The sequence below is a fragment of the Equus przewalskii genome, chromosome 5 (assembly GCF_037783145.1).
Source record: "Equus przewalskii isolate Varuska chromosome 5, EquPr2, whole genome shotgun sequence".
In the NCBI taxonomy this organism is placed as follows: Eukaryota; Metazoa; Chordata; class Mammalia; order Perissodactyla; family Equidae; genus Equus; species Equus przewalskii.
Window position 1 is genome coordinate 17,849,917 of NC_091835.1, and position 22,117 is coordinate 17,872,033.

Here is a 22,117-nt window from a genome sequence, read left to right on the forward strand (position 1 = left end):
GTCATTTCTTGGTTAATAATCTTTCCTTTCTCTCCAAAAGCTCTTTTCCACATCACTGAATTATTAAAATTTGAAAGGTATGGAAAAATTGGGAAATTTTACCATAAGCCCCATTATACTTTTACATAGATTTACAATTAACATTGTACCATTCTTGCTTTACCACATTTCTGCCCATCTATCCATTTCTCTACCCATTCACTAACCCATCTTTAAGATGGAAATATTACAAAGTTGCAGACATCAGTACACTTCCCCCCAAATACTTCAGCATGCCTATCATTAATTGGAGTTCAATATTTGTTCACAATTATCTTCTTTTTCTTTTTTAGCTAAAATTTACAATGAGATGCACAAATATTAAGTATATCATGTTATGAGTTCTGATTAAAGCATTTCCCTGTAGAATCTAAATCTTTATCAACATACAGAACATGACCATCACCCTGGAAGTTAAGCAAATCTCTGAGGATCCAAGAGAGACTTTATTATCCTGATATATTTCTAAGGAGGGATATGTTCTCTATTTTATACTGGTCAGGAAACAAATCCGCCATCTGACCTGGAGGGCCACATTAATTCTAGCTTCCAAGGCTGTTTGCTATTCAAACATCCTTGAAAAGATACTCTGAGGCATGTGGAAATGCCATGAATTGCCTCCCAACAAATTCACCTCACACAGCAGATTGTGGCAAATTTCCCCATAAAGAAACCACTCCAATAGCCATTCTGATTAATCTGACCAATGGAGGCCGGGACCAAATCCATTCAATTTGTTTCCTGCAGCATCTAATAAATTTCATAAACCGTAAATGGTTTTGGGTCTTTTATGACCACCCTTGCTGTGCAAGTCACGTGTTTGCATAAAGGAGGCAAGTGAATGCCTGGCTTTCACACAAGAAGTACAATCCCAAGGGCACACATGGTGCTCCTGAAAGGGAAGCATTTACAATTGTTGAGGTCCCTAAGCAGACATACATCAGCCAGGGTGAAGGTAGACAGTACCTCCAATGTGGGCCCTTGGCCAGCTGTAGAGGCTTAGAGTTCCTAGCTCCATTTATTGGATCTAGTCATTGATTGGGGTGGGGCGGGGAGGTGGAGGGAGGAACACTGCCTGAGGACAGTCTATCCAGTCTGTTCTTTTTGCCCATGATACCCACCAGAAGGCGTTCTTCCCCCTGCAACCCTCCACTGGATGACTAAGAATCAGGGTGGGGATAATGTCTGGAGGTATTCTGCATGGAATGTGCAGACACTGTTTCTAGTGTCTGTTTTCTTGATTCTGGTACAGAATGGCAGACTCAGCATCTCCGTGGTAGAAGAGGTGTACCAGGGCAGTTTCCTTCTGAAAGAGGGATTCAGGGCAGTTCCAAAAGATAGATGTCATTAAGGTTCCTCCATTTCCTGTCCCTCCTAGGGTTTAGGGTGTTCCCTCCTTAGATACCTGGATTTTTGCTCTTCCTTCAGTGCCACAAAATCTGTGTGTGCCATTCCAGTGCCTATAACTTCATCTTTCTTTCCCAATCATCTCCTATTCTCAGCTTTCATCCAGAAGGGTCAGATATAAGCAGAGCAAAGGCATTTCCATAAAATATAGTCAAATTTAAATCTGAATCCCCCAGGCACTCTGAAGGCTGTGCCCTCTATGCTGGTTGGGGAAGCAACCATCATTTCCAGCAGTAGTCAGAAAAGAATCTTGAATTTTTGGAACTGGTCTATATACCATTAATCCCTCACCGCTTTTGTCCTGATCACGATTCAGGAAGGAGCTGATTCCTTCCTGGGGACAGCTGCCTTCGATGACCAAAGAGCTGTACAGAAGAGTGTGGAAGGGAAGAGATGAGGATATAGAGTCAGACAGTCAGTGCATTGGGTGTAGCTCTTGATAAAGGGCACACCATTGTCACTCTGCAAATGATCTAGCCAGCCATGCAATTTGCAGATTGTTCTAGAGCTTCTTGAGCTCTTCTTTCAGCTATGGAGAAAGCTGATGTGAGAGAGAAATGAAGGAAAGTAGAAAACACAAATAGAAGGCAGACACCATCTCCATTAGGTTACCCCATTATCCTCTCTCTTCTCACTCAGTCAGGGCTCAAATAGAGAGATACAAGTATGGTCTCTCACTTTGTCTCTAGCTACCTAACTGCAGTGAAATAGTATTGCTGGAGAGTTCCCTTCAGAACATGACAGAAGCTGTATGTTTTGTTGTCCTGTAAGAATCAGTGAGGCTGACTAGATTGGGAGTTAAGACAGTTTTATTGATGCCTGGCTTCTCTGCTAAAGCATTCTGTTTTGTGTGAGATTTGAGAAGTGAAGTCAAAGTAGACATTCTGTCTATGTATGTTATGTACCAAAAATACCACTGGAAGAAAGACCGAAATTCTAGAGATTTGTGGAATAGTTTCCTAATTGCCCCTGTGTCTTTATAGGAATGACCCCAACAGGGGAGGAAGGATGCATGTACAATCGCAAAATGAGACATAATGAAGAAATCTTCTCTTTCAGGGTCAAGAATGGACAGAAATGAAAATGTGAATTTCCACTCTGAAATACTTCCTGTGACCTGTGGTCAGGCAAAGGGGATGTTATATAAGAGAAAATTGAAACGAGGTGGGTTTCAAGGTCTACTTTAATTTGCAACTTCTATCTGAAAGAATCACAGAAGTGATGGAATTACCCATCTGAATTACACATCTTTAAGGAATTGGAGCCCCAGTTTGGCTTGAGAGAAGGAGGAAGGGAGCCCTAAGAATAGTATTTTCATGCTTTAAGAAATCACACACGTTAAGTGCTCCCTCCACATGGAAGTGTCTATGGGGATGCCCAAACAACCAAAGAGAAGTGCAAGCACTTCAACCTATAGATGGAAAATATTGCATATTTTACTTTGAATCAGAAACAAAAGGGAAGAGGCCCTCAGCCTCCACCTTCATATCCTCTTACCTTTCTGGATCATCACCACCAGGGCAGGGTGCTTGACGTAGTGAGAAGATCACAGAATTTCGAAGTAGAAAACCTCATTCCAGCCTCAGTTATGCCAAGTGATGGATTCATCTGAATAAAGAATGGGCCCTTTCTGAGCCCAAAATTTCTCAACTAAAAAAGAGAAAATAACTAAAGACTTGCTTCATGGTGTGACTGTGAGAGTTAATTCACATAAAGAATGTAAAATATTTGCCTTTTTAAATTATAAAGCTTCACAAAAATTGTCTGTTATGATGGATGTTATATCAGACATCTCTTAATATGGGTTTATGGACACCAATTAATCAAATGTTTGCATCATGACTTTTTTAAGCAGCTTTAGTGAGATATAATTCATATACCATACAAGTCATCACTTAGAGCGTACGATTCAATGTTGGGTGTGTTTGGGATTTTTTTGTATATTCACAAGATTATACAACCATCATTAAAATCTAATTTTAGAGCATTTTTGTCCCCCACTAAAGAGAACTCCATGTCTCTTAGCAGTCAACGCCTGTTCCCATCTCACCCCACCACCCAGCCCTAAGCAACAACTAATCTATTTTCTGCTCTATAAACTGGCCTTATTGAGGCATTTCATATCAATCGACTCATATAATATGTGTCTTCTTGTGACTGGCTCTTTCATTTAGCGTGATGTTTTCAAGGTTCATCCATGTAGTAGCAAGTATTGCACTTCATTCTTTTTTATTGCCAAATAATTTAATATTCCATAGTATAGATATGCCACATTTAGTTTATCCATTCATCAGTTTGGTTTTTTTCCACTCTTTGGCTATTATGAATAGTGCTATTTTGAACATTCATGTACAAGTTTTTGTGTGAATATATGTTTCCAATTCTTTTGGGCACATACCCAGCAGTGGAATTGCTGGGTTGTATGGTAATTCTATGTTTAACTTATTGAGGAAAAAGCAAATTACTCTCCACGTTGGCTGCACCAGTTTATATTCCCACCAGCAATGTACAAGGGCTCCAATTTCTCTGCCTTCTTACCAACACTTGTTATTGTCCGTCTTTTTTATTATGGTCATCCTAGTGGATGTGAAGTAGTATCTCGTTGTGATTTTGATTTGTATTTCTCTAGTGACTAATGACATTAAGCATATGCCTGTCTTCTTTATATAACTTAAATTTTCCACTGAATAATATTTCACAATTATTTTAATGTCAGCTGTCCAGGATTTCAGGGACAGAAAGATCTCTGTTCAATAATGCCATTAAACTGTATAAGAATGGTTGTAATCTAGGGCACAGATGTTGCTGTGGTACTATTTTGAGCCACAGGACACCCACCTGAGGTCCAAGTCCAACTTGAAGTTCTGTCTCCACATTGCCCCCAGGGCCATCTGGAGACTCTGTATCCTCAGAAAATTGAAATCCTCTCACTCTTCAGAATCACTTGTTTTTTCTTTTGTGGGTGATTTTGGAATACTTTTAAAAGGTTTATTTTGATGATAATTATCAATTTTTTGTTGCATAAAGGTTAAAGAAATGTTGCTACAAGGCAGGAAATCTCCTTTGAGGGGACTTATAGGTTGGGTTTGGGGTTTCTGGAGTCTGGGAGGAGAGGCCAGACTCTCTGGCAATTGCTCTTGAGCCCAAATTGGGTATCTCCAGATCCAGTGTAGTGGGAGGCCACCAGCAGAACTCTGAGGACCAAGAGGTCTCAGGATCAACTTACCCTGGTTTTACAGGAACCTTGGTGAAGTGTATACAGAGTGAAGGTGGAGACTGGATGACCCTCAGGGAATTTGAAGTCAATGGAGGCCACGAAAAATCAAGTAACTGGAAGCTGAGTGTGCGCTGTGGTGGGAGGCCCCTACGATGGCTGATAGAGGTATTCCAGTAACAGGGGCTGGGAGATGTGACTTTCCTTGCTGCTTCCTAAGAATAAGGTCACTATTTGTTCACCAAATATTTGTTGAGTTATAGCAGAAGCCACGATGCACCAGAGTTTATCCTCTTGCCAAAGAGAGGTGTCCCACACTCATAGCCTCAGTACAATGCATCACATCAGTGTGGTACAAGGGGCTCTGTCAGGGTAGATGCAGGAGCTTGGAGGAGGGAAAGGTCATTCTGACTAAGGTGAATGCAGACAACTTTATGCAGTGAAAGAAGAAGACAGTGTACAGTCAAACAAGAGGAAAATAGACACTTCAGAGAAAGAATGACATGGAAACCAGGACCACGAATAAAGTAGGTCTGTGGGTTGAGGTAGACGGATTGTGTGTGATGAGGCATAATCCATCAATTGGGGTTGTTTGTGGAGAGATTTAATGCCAGGCTAAGGAGTTGAAATTCATAACATAGACAATGCAGAACCAGGGAAGTCTTCTGAGGTGTGAAATGACATATTTAAAACATTATCTTAGACAGTCATGGGGCCTTGAAATGACTTCAGTGTCTTTCAGCCCAACGAACCTATAGTCACCCTACAATGCTCAGCTCAAACGTCACCCCTCTCTGAATAATATTCCCTGACTGATCTGGCTCCTGGTCAGCCCTTCCCTGGGCCCCCTGAACCCACTACTAAAGTCCTTTTTACACTACCTTATACTTATCCTTCCATGCATTCTCTTTTTCTCTCTAGACTGCTCTAGGGTCTGTGTGTGCCCAAGATTGTCCAGAGTGTGTGACACTCAGTAGGCATGGGATAAGTGTGTGTTGATTGAATGGCTCTGCTGTAAGGACTCAAGCTGGAGTGGCATTTATGGGAATGGATAGGAGGTGAGAGATGTCAAAGGGATGGTGAAGAAAAACCTCTTAAAACTTCAGAAAAAGCACAAGAGATGGGGAAAAGTTTCTAAAGATGATTTTCCAGCTGCCATTTATTGAAGTCTAGAAGAAGTACAGGTGAGGCAAGGAAGATGGTTTCTCATTTAGACACCTGGACTTTTGAACTGACAGTGGGATGTCCAGGTAGAAATATTTAAGAGGAGGTGGGAAATACCAGACTCACAAAACAGAAACACAGGTTAGTCATGTACTTGGGTCTTTTTATCTTTCAGGAAGGATTTCTGCCTAAACCTCCAAGAATATACACCAAGAAAAAAAGGTGATTATTATATAACTTCTTACAAGTTCTCATCACCTGACTGGTTTTACGTGTATGGCATGTTATTTTATGCTTTCTCAATTGGGTAATTATAATTAAGCTTCCTCCTCTCATCTCTCCTGCTTTTTTTTTTTTTCACTTGTTTCTTCAGAGTTGCAATTTTGAACATTATGTTGTATGTAAGGCAAGGTCTTCTTTGAACAGTAATCCATTTGACTTGGGGATAATATGGAGTCATCAAAATAAACCTCATGAATGTTCTTTAGCTATAGATGCAGATTTTGTAAGGATGTCAAAATTGGAAAAGCAAATATGATTATGCAATACATAAAAATATTTCATAATAGTGTCATCTTCAACTCAAGCCCAGATTTTTTTCATCAGTGTTAATATTTTCTAACTTCATTGAAATCTGATGAAACAAAAGTTTTCTCATAGTCATTCAGATGACCCTGGCCTAGTAGATACTCTATTTTGGGATATTAATGAAACCATATATAGTCACGTGTCACTTAATGATGGGGATATGTTCTAAGGAATGAAACATTAGGCAATTTCATCATTGTGCAAACATCATAGAGTGTAGTGTAGGGGATCAAAATTTGCCACCCCAAAATGTGTCCCTTTAACATGAGGATTATTTCAGGCTGATTATTTTTAAGAAATAAAAGACTCAGAAAGTTTTTCTTCTTATCTGCCCCTTAACTGCCTAAAAGAATTCAGATTTTAAAAAAACCTGTCTCGGGAAGCAAGCTATCACTTTAACATAACATGAACTAGGTGGTAGACAGTGAGGAACCTAGAAAAGCATGTTTGCTGGGCTCCCGTCTGTGTTCTTCTATTTCTGTGCTGCCCAAACAAACACTTGTTTTCCAAATGTTTGCTCCTTTCACCTACCTGTGAATTGCCTTCCTTCCCTTTGAAGTCCCCGACTCTCCCCACCTCAAACATCTTCTTTTGTTTTTAGTTGAAAATAGTATTTAAGGTGAGGCTTTGGCCATATGGTGAGTTACTCAGTTTTCCTGGGTTTCGCTTATGTATATGTGTTACTAAACTTTTGTTCGTTTTCTTTTGTTAATCTGTCTCATGTCAATTAAACCTAAGACCAACAGAAGAACCTAGAAGGATAGAGAAAAATTTCTTCCTCCTCTAAAGTACTTACACAAACCTAGATGGTGTAGCCTACTACACACCTAGACTATATGGTACTAATCTTATGAGTCCAGCTTTGTATATGTGGTCCCTTAGACTGCAACGTCATCATGCAACATATAACTATATCATTTCATGAGACAGGCAACTAAAATCATTTTTTTCTGATCCTTTTCATCCTTTTCTACATTCCAATAAAGTGTACACACAGAATTTGTCTCAAGTAGAAATTATTTGCCCTTCATGAGGATAGTGCTGTTGGAGAGGAAGCTCTTGGGAGACTGATGTATCCTATAGAAGGAGCTGAACTGGAAAAATTGTTTACTTTGATGTCACTTCTTTGGATGCCCTTTGGCTCCATCAGAGGGGCTGTGAAGACCTCCTTTCTATCTGTGAAAGTGATTTCTCCCTCTGTGGAAGAAGTTTATGGAGGCAACAATCAAATAGGTTAAGTGCAGTGCATGGATTCCACAACCCTGGCCCTGTGGTCCTTTATTTAGGATGGACGTAGACATGGGGTCACATCACACAACCCATGGCGAAGAATGCATGGGGAGGAGACAGCAACCATTCCAGTGAGAGTGTCCTCACCCCTGTTAATAATTTTTCCTGGGACAGATATTACGGGCCCATTTAACGTTGACTTATAATATCCTCGTGCATTAATCATCAGACTTTGCTCAGGCTAAATCTCAGCTTGGACTACACACTGGAATCACATGAAGACCTTTGAAAACTACCATTGCCTGGATCCCATCCTAGAGGAAATTCTGCCTTCATCAGTCTGGGCTATGACTTGGACATTAGGATTGTTTAAAAGTCCGCAGAGGATTCTGATACCAAAATTAGCCATTCTGTGACTTAAGAATACCAGTGCCTGTTCCCCAACCCAGCCCAATTGATTCCAAATCTCTGGTGTTGGCACCAGGACATTAGTATTTTATATATTCTCCCCTGAAGATTCAAATGTGCAACTGGGCCAAAAAACAAAGAGCCAAAGAATTAAGAGCCTAATCTTGTTAAAAAGGCCATTCTTTGGAGTTTATTCCATCTTATTAAATTCTCAATATATCATCCTTCCATGAGTCAGTTTAGTTATTGTGGTGTAGACAAATGGACTTAACACTTTATTCAGGAACTTGTTTTATCTGCAAGGTAATAAACTTATTCAGATTCCTGTAAAATCATCCTGTTGTTGTTAGTCTTTCTGTGTTAGAATCTCTGATTTTATAGGGAAAAGTGTTCTGGTCTGATGGACAGATCCCTCCTCCTGAACTTCACTGCAGACCACGATTTCTTCTTCTGAAACCTCCACTCCACGCTGTTCTTTCATAGCTCAGGGAGAAGCATATAAGTGTCCAGGCAGGTTCACACAAAGGCAGTGAGTTCTAGATTCCCATAGTGCTGGCCTTCTGGGATCTCACAGGAGATCGGACATTGTTTTATCTTCTAGCTGGAAAACACAGATAAATGTGCGGTGTGCTTGGATGAAGGAAGGCTGTTCTGCTGCTATATTTGTTTGAAAACCTTTCACGAGGACTGTCACATCCCACCTGTGGAAACTCAGAGGTTCGTGAGATGCAGCCCCCTCTATCCTTATTAGTAATGCTTCTTCCTACCATGCACACTCCCCCTGCTGTGTTCCTACTTGTGTCTAGATGAGGAAAGAACAGGGCCATAGGCACAGGTCCAGCAGTGTGATCCAGAGAGCTGTTTAATGATGCTGGCAGCAGGGGGTCATGTTCTTTGCTCTCCTCGGGGATGCCAAGGCTGGTGATTGGATCCTTTGCCAACATGCATGCTACTAGAAGTTTTCCCGTGTGGACTCCTGTTCACAGGGGTTGAAATCCCAGTTGTGTGTGTTCTGTGCTTATTCTGAAAAGGCAGGAAACCTGGCCAGGTTCTTTCATTTTGCCACGTTCTCAACAGGCTGATGGAGGCCCGAGGCCCCCAGGAGTTGAGGCCTAATTTCTGAAACTCAGGCCTGGCAGGCAGGGCTCCTTGTTCTCCTAGCAGCTCAGATGGGGAAAGGAGAGCCCACCACTCACCCTGACACCACTCTCCACCGCAGACTCCCTGCTAATCCATCAATGGGAGGAGGGTCATTGGCTCAGACCCCAAGTGAGTAACTCTGGGAAGTGTCCTCTTCATCCTCCAGCTGTGTCTATAGGCCATTCCTGAAAGGAGGACAGTGGCAGTCATAGGAACAGTAGCTGTTTCCAGGGGCCTTACCCTTGCTCATTTATGCCCAACCTCTCAGGATCCTGTGGACTTGCACCTTCTGCAGGATGAGTATGTCTTCAGGAAGCCAGCAGTGTCACGAGGAACCTGAGGTCCTGGCAAGGCAGATGGGGCCTGAGGAGCAGTTGGTGAGTCAGATTCATACTCCAAGGCTTCTCCTTTCTGCACAGATGTGAGAAGTCAAACAGGTAAAGGGCAAGGGGAAAGGCACCCACATGGAGCCTGCTCTTTGGAGCCATGCCTCAACCACTCTGCAATCTCACCAGAACTTGTTTACAGAAAAAAGACTCAGCTAATACTTGTCTGTTTCCAAGAGCCAAACATGCTTGAGGAAACTTCTGAAAGACTGGTATGGCCATGCCTCCCCTTGGGCATTCATATGGGCTCATTCCCTCCAAGTTGCTTTTCATTCACAGTCTCCTTCTTTTGCAGAAATGTGAGTTCCTCCTCTTGAAGATCTACTGCTGTGTAGAGAGCTCCCTTTTTGCAAAGACACCACAAAATAATGATGTAAGTAACAGCACGAACCGTGATTACAGGCTGCCGTGATGATACCTGACCTTGAAACAGGCTCCTGTGGGATTTGTTATCTGAATTTCATGGGAATGAGGACACCAGCTGTCATTATCTTTACCTCAATGTAATTCTGCTGAATTTTACAGGAATCCACAGAAGGCAGACTTTGAACTATGTTAGTAACTCTCCCATTGATATTTTTTTTCAAAACCTAAAGGAACTCATGGGTTTGGACAAAATCAAGAAGCAGCTAAATGAACAGGGCTACCCCCAAGTAAAAGAGTTTGTGCAGGACTTGCGCCTCATCTTTCAGAACCACACGGCATCTTACGAGGTAGGTGGCTCTCCCTGCTTCCATTTCATTTTCTTTCCATTGAGTTGCTCTGCCCTCATTTTCAGGTGCTGGGAAATTTTACAATTTCCTTCTTCCCATGACAAGCTTGCACAAGCAAGTGTTCTGGAAGTGAGTGACTTCTTCCATTAAGGACAAAAGTTCACTGTGGTAGAGTAACTGAGTCAGAAGCTATCTCTGCAGCCAGAACCCCAGGCCCCTGAGAGCTCGTTCTCCTCTGCAAAGGAGACAGGTGCGCACAGAACAGTCAAGTCCTGCCTAATCCAAACCTAAGGGGAAGAAGATTTCCATCTAAGAGTAATATTGTGCTCCTTATCTCTCCCCAAATATATTCACTGAAACTTGGCGAAATCCCAAACTCCAGATTCCGTTGCATGTGAATGGACCCTATAGTTAACAGGGATCAGCTGAGGGGAATAGAAGTAATTAAAGGAAAGGAAGACCACTGATTGTACTTAGACATTTTTGTACTATTTGAATTGTTACAAAGAACACAGATTACTTTTGTAACTCTCACTAAAATAAATAACCCAGCCATTAAGTTAGAGTCCCCAAGTGTGATAATGATTTTCCATTTCTGACCAATGATGTGAAATAATCATGCTCTTAGGAAAGAGAAGTTACTCTTAGCTGTGTGAGTTTTTAAGCTTAACCTGGTTAATGTAACTTAGGGTGTTTAAGACAAGAGTCTTAATCAATCTCAATTGCAAGCTGTCTAACTGGTAATGGAGTTCATTATTTTTTCTTTTTTTTTTTTGTTCCTTTTTTTTTTCTGTATGACTTTGGCCTAATGGAGGCTGAATTTGAGAAGAATTTCAAGGAACTGTTTGCTATACAGGAAGCAAATGAGAGCAGTTCACTGGTGTAGTGGATGCTGGTGGTGCCCCTTTGGGCAGGCTTCTCATCCCCAAGTTGCTGTGAGGGTTGGCTGCTGATGCCACCCCTCCCCAGAATATTGCCTTTGGCCAAATGGACCCACCTTCACCTGCAAGTTACTCCTCCCTGGATTGGAGCCGGGCCCCAGCCCCAAGGTGGAACCAACCGTGTGGTGTGACTCATGTTCCCATGCTCCCCACGGGATCAGGCTGGAGCTAGTCTCCAGCTGTCACCACATCCTTGCTTACCTTTTCCCGCCATAACATCTTGCTTCCCCCACTTCTCCTAGAGAACTTTCCCAATAAATCACTTACTTAAGAGACTTTACCTCAGCCTCTGCTTCTAGAGAACCCAACATAAGATAACGGACCTAACAAGCAGGCCCTAAGGATGGGGCTCTGCAGTTGGATCACTGTCTAGCAGATGGTGACAGGTGGAATACTGATGTCCTGGGATGCTGTAACAGTACAGTTGCCAAACTTTCACCTGTGGGAAACTGGATGAGATAAAGCGGAAGAGGTATAGCAGCCGATGCAGTTGTCTGGCATTTACAAAGGGAGAAATAGTAACTGTAAGAACTGTGGATTTGGGTGACTGTTGCTAAGTGCCACTAATGTGTTGAAAAGAGTAAATGGCAGGCTTAAATCTATTAATCACCTCCTAAAGCAAAGAGACCTTCATACCTACAACTAGAAGGCAGATGGTAATGAAGGCCTGGCACAGGCCCTAATGTTAAGCATGGCATAATTTCAGAGATGTCTGCATTCAAGGCTCAGGATGGTCACTTGTGCGAAAGTCAGGGCCCCAATAAAGAAGGAGTGAAGGTCTGAAACTCAGAATGGGGCTTTCTGTGCAGATGCGCATGAGAACTCTGAACTCCAGATCCCCTTGAACCCACTGGGCCTGCAGAAGAGACTCCTACCCCTTGTTGGAAGACAGACACCTACCTTCCCAACCATCTTGCCTGAATGAAGACTATGTGGAGTCCTCAGCATGACCCAGCTGGGCAAGTTCTGGGTTGTCCTGCTAGCTGAACAAAGCTTTTACGGCAATGGAGCTGCAGGACTGGCCAACATATATCCGCAGGATCCAGGAGATTGTGTCTGGGAGTGATCCTGGATGGAGTAAGGTGGAATGTGAAACTGGAAAAGAGAATTGTCAATACAGGTGCACTCTCCTGTGCCACAGAGTTTAATTATGCTGGCAAGGGCCAAAGATTATGACTCTAATATGCCCCTGGGTGGCTCTTAAAGGCTTAGTATAAGCCACAGTACACATTAGATGAAGTGAAAGTAGAGATACTGCATGTGCCAGGGCAGACTATGGAAAAATGGGATCTGAACACCTAGGGAAGTTGGCATGGCTCTACTCTCCACAGCTGGAAAACCCACCCATCAGGTGATTATGTTCCTCAGGAGGCTTCAGAGATGCTAACTTAATAAGGTGATAAGGAACATACTGCTGAGGAGGCACCAGCATCCTTGAGATGCTCAGTGGGAGCTGTCCTCTGTAAGTCAGAATAATGTAGGAATGTTTTACAAAACTGGATTCCCTAGTCACAATGGAAATGATAGGATTCCAGAGTAACAGGAGCCAGGTGGCAGCATTTAACCGTCAGAACAAGATAAAATAATTTCTGTAATGGGCAGCAAGGTTAGAATGACAGCCAGGGCGACCTCGTCCATGGATGTCTATGGAGATAGCTAATAGGACACAGCGTTCTTACAGGCAAAACACATGCGCAGCCAACAAGAATATTGCCTCAAAATATCACCAAAAGAGATTAAAAATAGATGGGCAGATGGCTGAGATCAGCTACCCCAATAAAAACTGATGATCCTTTGCCTGGTTCCAGACCACAACCATTTCTTAGACCTAGAACCTGCTGATTGAAATGAGGGCAGGATTAATAAGAAAGAACTTTGCAAATTTACATAGTGGTGATTCCCTCAGTTCTTCACCAAAGAAACCTATGGATATTTATTCAAGTAACCATATGTCAGACAAAGGAAAATACACAGATCTTTTAAGGATTGTTGATATAGTATCTGAGCTGATGCTAATACCTGGAGACCCAAAGCACCATCATGGCCCCTGTTAGAGTACAGTGTATGGAGGTCAAGCACTGTCTTGCCTAAAAGTGAGTCCATTCGATCCACAAAGCCAGCCAGCAATCATTTCTCCAGTTCCTGAATGTATATTCTGGACACACACAGCAGTTGGCCAAACTGGTTCTTTAAGCTAGTGTTCCTTAACCTATGAAATAACAATGACCACCTTAGGAAAGGCCAAGTGAAAAGCCCTAAAACTGGAGTTTCCCATGGTGAAAATAGTAAGTTGAAAGCCATGTTGTATTCCTGGGGAGTGAGGGAATAACAGAGATTAGTGCCATCTGCAAAGATTTAAGAATGCTGGGGTTGTAATCCCTATTACATCTCCATTCGATTCAGCAGTCTGGCTTCTGCAGAAGGTAGGTGGTTCATGGCTACAACACGAATGACAGACAATAATGTACAACTGAAATTTCACAAGATTGTAACCTGTCATTAACTCAATAAAAAATTTTTAAAAATGCTAAAGAGTGTTCTTCAAGCTGAAATGAAAGGATGCTAATTAACATCATAAAAACAAGAATGTGAAAACTCACTGGTGATGGTTAATATACAGTCAAAGTCAGATTCTCTGATATTGTAATGGTGGTATGTAAGTCACTACAGCTCCACTTTAAAAGTTAAAAAAATGTATTAAAAATAGCCATAAATACAATAACTTGTCATTGGATACACAAAATTAAAAATATGTAAATTTTAAACATGAGAGGGAAAGAAGTAAAAGTATGTTATACTATCATTGATGCAAATAATCAATAATCATTCTATAGTAAATAACAGAGTTCTATTTGAGCCAAACTGAGGACTGTAGCCCAGGATTCACAGCATTCTCAGGGTAAGAAAGCACTCCAGGGAAGAGCGATTTTAAGCACAGTTATATATCATTTCTAAACAAAGATGCGTATACCAAATAAGACAGGGGTACATTTCTTCAGGGGTTCAAGGAGATGTTTGTCACAGATTAGTACATACACAGTGGGTCAACATGACCCTGGCATCATGGGAAGGAGACATCTTCAAAGAGTACTGGTGTAATAAGGAGGATGGCATTAATTCTTATCTTCAAAGAGTATATTCTTTACTTTAAGGTAATGACTAAAGGAGATGTATAATATATGTTTGACAAGCCATAAGTCAGGCTTCTTTGGTTCAAATAAAATTTAGGGCAAACTAGAATGGCTTTTCCATATTCTTCAATAGATAAAAATTTTCTTATATCACTTTTGAAGTTAAGTTGTTACCAGCTTAAAATAGGAATTATAAATATATTTTGTGTAAGTCTCATGGTTACCACAAAGGAAAAATCTGTAGTAGATATACAAAAGATTATGATAAATGAGTCAAAGCCTACTGCCACAAGTCATCAAATCCCAAAGAAAGACAGCAAGAGAGGAATCAAGCAACAAAGTATGTATGAACAGTCAGAAAAGAATTAACAAAATGGCAATAGTAAGTTCTTACCTATTGTAATTACTTTAACCATAAATGGATTAAATTCTCCAAACAAAAGACATAGAATTGATTTAAAAAACAAGATCCAAGGAGAGAGACATCTGCATCATGGCAGAGTGAGCTTTTCCTTTAGTCTGTCCCCCTAAGATACAATGAAAAGGGCATTCACAAACCAACAGAGGATATTCACACAACTCAATAGACATCTGAGAGATCCACACAGCCATATGTCTAAAAGTAGGGGTGCTGGACCCCTCTGGGAGGTGGTGAAAGGAGGTAAGCAGATCTCCTCTCTCTCCCCCAGTGGCAGCAGGCAGCAATCTAGGGCACCAGACTTGCATGTTGGCCATGCAACTCTGAGAGAAGGGGGAAACGGCAGCCCTCTATGGGAACACTCTCACTCTCAGAGTTGCCTCCCAACCTGTAGGGACACGCCACACCAAGGCAGCTAAGCAATCGTGGGGGCATCCCCACCAAGCTGAGCAGCCCACACAGGCAGACAGTGAGTGCAGAGCAGGAGTGTGCAGAATCAAGCATGCCAAAGAAAGAACCCCTCCTACCTTGCACACCAGCTCAGGTAGTCAGCCAGAGCAGGTGACACCTGACAGAGTGCCTGTGCATACATGTGTAAAGCAGTGGCAGCCAGAGGGCAAATGCAGACAGGCCCTCTTGGCACAGTTTCCAATGGACAGGCACAACTGCCAGTTGTTGCAGCAGGCTCAGAAAACACAGCTCCTGCCCTACCCCCAGTGGTGACAGGTGGAATCTGCAACCAGATTCTACTAAAATACAATGGCAAAAGTCTACTCCATCAAATAGCATGAAGTGTATTAACACTCCAGACCAGAAGGAAAATGACAATGACCCAGAAATCAATCCTGAAGTCACAGAAATTTACAATCTCAATGAGAGAGAAGTAAAAACAGTTATCCTAAAGACACTCAATGAGCTACAAGAAAACTCAGAAAGACAGTTCAATGAACTGAGGAATAAAGTTAATGAACAGAGGGAGTTCTTCATAAAAGAGATTGAAACCATAAAAAAAATCAGAAATGGTGGAGATGAAAAACATAATGAATGAGATAAAGAAAAATCTGGAATCCTTAAAAAGCAGAGCTGATCTTATGGAAGACAGAATTAGCAATTTAGAAGACAGAAATAGAGAAATGCTTCAGATGGAGGAGGAGAGAGAACAAAGGCTAAAAAGAAAGGAAGAAATTCTCTGAGAAATATCTGACTCAATTAGGAACTGCAACATAATTATAGACATTCCAGAGGGAGAAGGGAGGGAGAAAAGAGAGGGTTTGTTCAAAGAAATAATGGCTGAGAACTTCCCAAACCTGGAGAAGGAGCTGGAATTTTATGTAAATGAAGCTAATAGAACTCCTAATTACACCAATGCAAAAAGACCGTCTCCAAGGCGTATATCAGTAAAACCAGCAAAAGTTGATGACAAAGAAAACATTATGGGCAGCAAAGTAGAAGAAAATAACCTACTAAATAACCCCTATCAGGCTCTCAGTGGACTTTTCAGCAGAAACCTTACAGGCTATGAGAGAGTAGAATAATAAATTCTGAAGACAAAAACTTTCATCCAAGAATATTCCAGAAAAGCTAGCCTTCACTGGAGAAATAAAAGCTTTCCCAGATAAACAAAAGCTGAGGGAGTTCATCAACACAAGACCTCCCTCGCTACAAAAAATGATCAAGAAGACCCTCATACCTGAAAAAGAGAAAAGAAAGAGTTGACAAAGCCTTGAGCAAGGAGATAAATAGACAAAATCAGAAAATCACAGCTCTCTATCAGAACAGTTTAGTGAATACTTAATTATAACATTAAGGGCAAAAGGAAGGAAAGCATCAAAAATAACTATAATCAGCATCATGGCAGAGTAAGTTCTCCAGGTAATCTCTCCCCTCCAAAATACAACAAAAAGGACATTCATACTCCAACAGAGGACATCCAAACAGAACAAAAAAAACCTAGGAGAGACCACACAGCCGAACAACAGAGGGTGGAGAGGCTGGAGCCCCCCTTGGAAGAAGTGGAATGGTAAGAGAAAACTCAGAGAGGGAAGGAATGGGCAAGAGGACATTCCTTCATGGGAACATCAAGGATCCCCTGAGGACCCTTGCAACCTGGAGGGAAGCCCTCTGCCAAGGCAAAAGCTTTGGGGAGGGGGTGACCTCATCAAGCCAACACCCCAGGAGAGCAGATAGCAAGAACACAGCAAGAAAACCTGAAAGCACACAGGAGAAAGCACCCCTCTCCTCACCTGCCCAGCAGCTCCAGTGCCTAGGATCTCGGCAGAATGCAGAGGGCTCAGAATACACAGCTCTTGACCCACACCCGAGGCAATAAGCAGTAACTGTGACCAAATAACACCAGGATGTGGAAAAAACAGAGCCACTCCCTCTAGCAATAACAAACATTATATTAGATCTCCAGATGAGAGAAAATGACAAGAACTCAGAAAGCAGTCCTGAGGACACAGAAATATGTAATCTAAGTGACAAATAATTCAAAATAACTATCATCAAAAAACTCAATGAATTAAGAGAAGATGTAGAGGAACAATTCAATGAGTTCAGGAGCTACTTCACAAAAGAGATTGAAACTATAAAGAAGAAGCAATCAGAAATATTAGAGATGAAAGACATAATGGAAGAAATAAAGGAAAATATGGATTCCCTGAACACTCAAGCGGACATCATAGAGGAGTGTATCAGCATAGTCAAAGATAGACATGTTGAAATGCTCCAGATAGAGGAGGAAAGAGAACTAAGACTAAAAAGAAATGAATAAAGTCTCCAAGAAATATCCGACTCAATTAAGAAATGCAACATAAGAATTATAGGTATTCAAGAAGGAGAAGAAAAGGAAAATGGAGCAGAAAGCTCATTCAGTGAAATAATAGCAGAGAACTTTCAAAAACTAAGGAAAAAGATGGAAATCCATGTGAAAGAAGCTACCAGATCTCCTAAATATGTCAATGTAAAAAGACCTACTGCAAGGCATATAGTAGTGAAACTAGCAGAAGTCAATGACAAAGAAAGAATACTAAGGGCAGCAAGGCAGAAGAAAATAACCTACAAAGGAACCCCTATCAGGCTTTCAGTGGATTTCTCTACAGAAAACTTACAGGCTAGGAGAGACTGGAATAACATATTCAAATCTTTGAAGAACGAAAACTTTCAGCCAAGAATATTCTATCCAGCAAAAATATCCTTCAGATATGATGGACAAATAAAAACTTTCCCAGAAAAACATAAGCTAAGGGAGTTCGTAGCCATGAGATCCCCCTTGCAAGAAATCTTCAAGAAGGCCCTCCTACCTGAAAAAAAAAAAAAATGGAGAAAGGGATTACAAAGCACAGAGTAAGAAGATAAATATGTAGACAGAATCAGAACAGGATAGCAAATACCAACTATAGCATTAAAGGCAAAGGGAAGGAAAACACCAAAAACAAAGATAATCTTGTCATTTTAAGCACAAACTCACAACACAGGATAGACTAAGATGTGAGAAAAAGATAGGAGGGGAAGAGGAAAGGGACTGAATCGGTTTAGTCTAAGGAAATAAGAGGCCATCAGAAAAGGGACTATCTTATCCATGAGATTTTGAATACAAACCTCATGGTAACCACTAAACAAACAAGCTGAACAGAGACACAAATAATAAATAAGGATAAAACAAAGAAACACAACATAAAAACCTATATAACTCGACTGGTAGACCAAAATACACAGGACAAGAAACAAAGGAAATGCAAGAGAACTGGAAAACGAGTGATAAAATGGCAGCATTAAGCCCTCATATATCAATAATTACCCTAAATGTAAATGGATTGAATTCTCCAATAAAAAGACACAGAGTGGTGAGATGGATTAAAGAACTAGAGTCAACAATATGCTGCCTCCAGGAAACACATCTCAGCTCCAATGACAAACACAGGCTCAGAGTGAAGGGATGGAAGATGATACTCCAAGCTAACAGCAACCAAAAGAAAGCAGGTGTTGCAATACTTATATCAGACAAAGTGGACTTCAAGATAAGACAGGTAAAGAGGGGCAGTATATAATGATCAAAGGGACCTTCCATCAAAAAGAAATAACACTTATGAATAGCTATGCACCCAACACAGAAGCACCAAAGTACATAAAGCAACTATTAACAAACCTAAAAGAAGATGTTAATAATAATACAATAATAGTAGGGGACCTCAACACTCCACTCACATCAATGGACAGATCATCCAGACAGAAAATCAACAAGGAAACTGTGGAATTAAATGAAACCTTGACCAGTTGAACTTAATAGACATATATAGAACACTCCATCCAAAAACAGCAGAATACACATTCTTCTCAAGTACACACGGAACATTCTCAAGGATAGACCATACGTTGGGAAACAAGGCAAGCCTCAATAAATTTAAGAAGATTGAAATAATAACAAGCATCTTTGCTGATCACAGTGCTATAAAGCTAGAAATTAATTACAAGAAAAAAGATGAGCAAGGGACAAAGATGTGGAAACTAAACAACACACTATTGAAGAAGCAATGAATCATTGAAGAAATTAAAGGAGAAATCAAAAAATATCTGGAGACAAATGAAATTGAAAACATACCATACAAACGCACATGGGATGCAGCAAAAGCCATATTAAGAGGGAAATTCATTGCAATACAGGCTCACCTTAACAAACAAGAAAAGTCCCAAATAAGCAATCTCAAACAACACATAATTGAATTCGAAAAGAGGAACAAACAAAGCACAACATCAGCAGAAGGATAGAAATAATAAAAATCAGAGCAGAAATAAAGGCCATTGAGACAAAAAAAAGGCAGTAGAAGGGATCAGTGAAACAAAGAGCTGATTCTTTGAGAAGATAAATAAAATTGACAAACCCCTAGCCAGACTTATAAAGAAAAAAAGAGAGAAAGCTCAGATAAATAAAATTAGAAATGAAAGAGGAGAAATAACAACGGATACCACAGAAATACAATGGATTATAAGAGAATACTATGAAAAATGATATGTCAACAAAATGGACAATCTAGAGGAAATTGACAAATTCTTAGACTCTTACAAGCTCCCAAAACTGAATCAAGAAGAAATAGAGAATCTGGATAGACCAATCACAAGTAAAGAGATCGAAACAGTAATCAAAAGCATCCCAAAGAATAAAAGCCCAGGACCAGAGGCTTCCCTGGGGAATTCTACCAAACTTTCAGAAAGGATTTAATACCTATCCTTCTCAAGCTATTCCAAAAAATTAGGGAAGATGGAATGCTTCCTAACACATCCTAAAAGGCCAACATCACTCTAATACCAAAGCCTGATAAGGACAACACAAAAAAGGAAAACTACAGGCCAATATCATTGATGAACATAGATGCAAAAATCCTCAACAAAACATTGGCAACCTGAATACAGCAGTACATCAAAAAGATCATACATCATGATCAAGTGGGATTTATACCAGGGACACAGGGATGGTTCAACATCCTCAAATCAATCAATGTGATACACCATGTTAACAAAATGAGGAATAAAATCCACATGATCATCTCAATAGATGCAAAGAAAGCATTTGAGAGGATACAACAGCCATTTGTGATATAAAAAAAAAAACCTGTTAACAAAATGAGGATAGAAGGAAATTATCTCTACATAATAAGGGCCATATATGACAAACCCACAGCCAACATCATACTCAAGGGGAAAAACTGAACGTCATCTTTCAGAGAACTGGAACAAGACAAGGATGCTCACTAGCACCACTCTTATTCAACATAGTACTGGAGGTTTTGGCCAGAGCAATTAGGCAAGAGAAAGGAATAAAAGGAATCCAAATAGGGAGTGAAGAAGTGAAACTCCCACTGTTTGCAGATGACCTGCTTTTATATGTAGAAAACCCTAAAGAATCCACTGGAAAACTATTAGAAATAATTAACAACTACAGTAAAGTTGCAGGGTACAAAATCAACTTACAAAAATCAATTACATTTCTCTACTCTAATAATGAACTTACAGAAAGAGAACTCAAGAATACAATTCCATTTACCATCACAGCAAAAAAGAATAAAGTACCTAGGAATAAATTTAACTAAGGAGGTGAAGGACTTATACAATGAAAACTATAGGACATTATTCAAAGAAATAGATAATGACATAAAGAGATGGAACGAGATTCCATGCACGTGGATTGGAAGAATAAACATAGTTAAAATGTCCATACTACCCAAAGCAATCTACAGATTCAATGCAATCCCAATTAGAATCCCCATGACATTCTTCACAGAAATAGAATGAAAAATCCTAAAATTCATATGGGGCACCAAATACCCCAAATTGCTAAAGCAATACTGAGAAAAAAGAACAAAGCTGGAGGCATCACAATCCCTGACTTCAAAATGTACTACAAAGCCATAGTGATCAAAACATCATGGTACTAGTACAAAAACAGGCACAGAGATCAATGGAACAGAACTGAAAGCCCAGAAATAAAACCGCACATATATGGACAGCTAATCTTCAACAAAGGTGCCAAGAACATACAATGGAGAAAAGAGACAGTCTCTTCAATAAATGGTGTTAGGAAAACTGGACAGCCACATGCAAAAGAATGAAAGTAGACCATTATCTCACGCCATACACAAAAATAAACTCAAAATGGATCAAAGACTTGAAGATAAGTCCTGAAACCATAAAACTCCTGGAGGATAATACAGGTAGTACACTCTTTGACATGAAACTTAAAAGGATCTTTTCAAATAGCATGTCTTCTCAGACAAGGGGAAAAAAAGAAAAAATAAACAAGTGGGAGTTCATTAGACTAAATAGCTTCTGCAAGGCCAAAGAAACTATGATCAAAGCCAAAAGAAAAACCACCAATTGGGAGAAAATATTTGCAAATCATATATCCAATAAGGGGTTAATCTCTATAATATATAAGGAACTCACACAACTGAACAACAAAAAAATAAACAGCCTGATCAAGAAAAGGGCAGAGGGTATGAACAGAGATTTTTCCAAAGAAGATATACAGATGGCCAATAAACACATGAAAAGATGTTCGACATCACTAATCATTAGGGAAATGCAAATCAAAACTACACTAAGATACCACCTTATGCCTATTAAACTGGCTATAATCACTAAGACTAAAAATAACAAATGTTGGAGAGGGTTTGGAGAAAAGGGAACCCTCATACACTGCTGGTGGGAATGCAGACTGGTGCAGCCACTATGCAAAACAGTATGGAGATTCCTCAAAAAACTAAAAATAGAAATATCATATGACCCAGCTTTCCCACTACTGGGTATCTACCCAAACAACTTGAAATCAACAATCCAAAGTAA

At 40.4% G+C, this 22,117-nt stretch overlaps 1 protein-coding gene across 3 annotated transcripts in view; it reads left to right on the plus strand.

The window, feature by feature from the left end:
- Positions 1-13,762, plus strand: part of LOC103558659 (nuclear body protein SP140-like protein) — a 60,196-nt gene extending 46,434 nt beyond the window's left edge. For all 3 annotated transcript variants that reach the window (XM_070620125.1, XM_070620123.1, XM_070620126.1), the window contains 8 exons: positions 2,506-2,610; positions 4,686-4,828; positions 6,000-6,045; positions 8,650-8,767; positions 9,459-9,567; positions 9,872-9,949; positions 10,173-10,289; positions 11,104-13,762. In XM_070620125.1, the coding sequence (XP_070476226.1) occupies positions 2,506-2,610; positions 4,686-4,828; positions 6,000-6,045; positions 8,650-8,767; positions 9,459-9,567; positions 9,872-9,949; positions 10,173-10,289; positions 11,104-11,175 (788 nt within the window). In that variant the 3' untranslated portion in view covers positions 11,176-13,762. The remainder of the gene's footprint in view (positions 1-2,505; positions 2,611-4,685; positions 4,829-5,999; positions 6,046-8,649; positions 8,768-9,458; positions 9,568-9,871; positions 9,950-10,172; positions 10,290-11,103) is intronic.
- Positions 13,763-22,117: the final 8,355 nt, after the last annotated feature.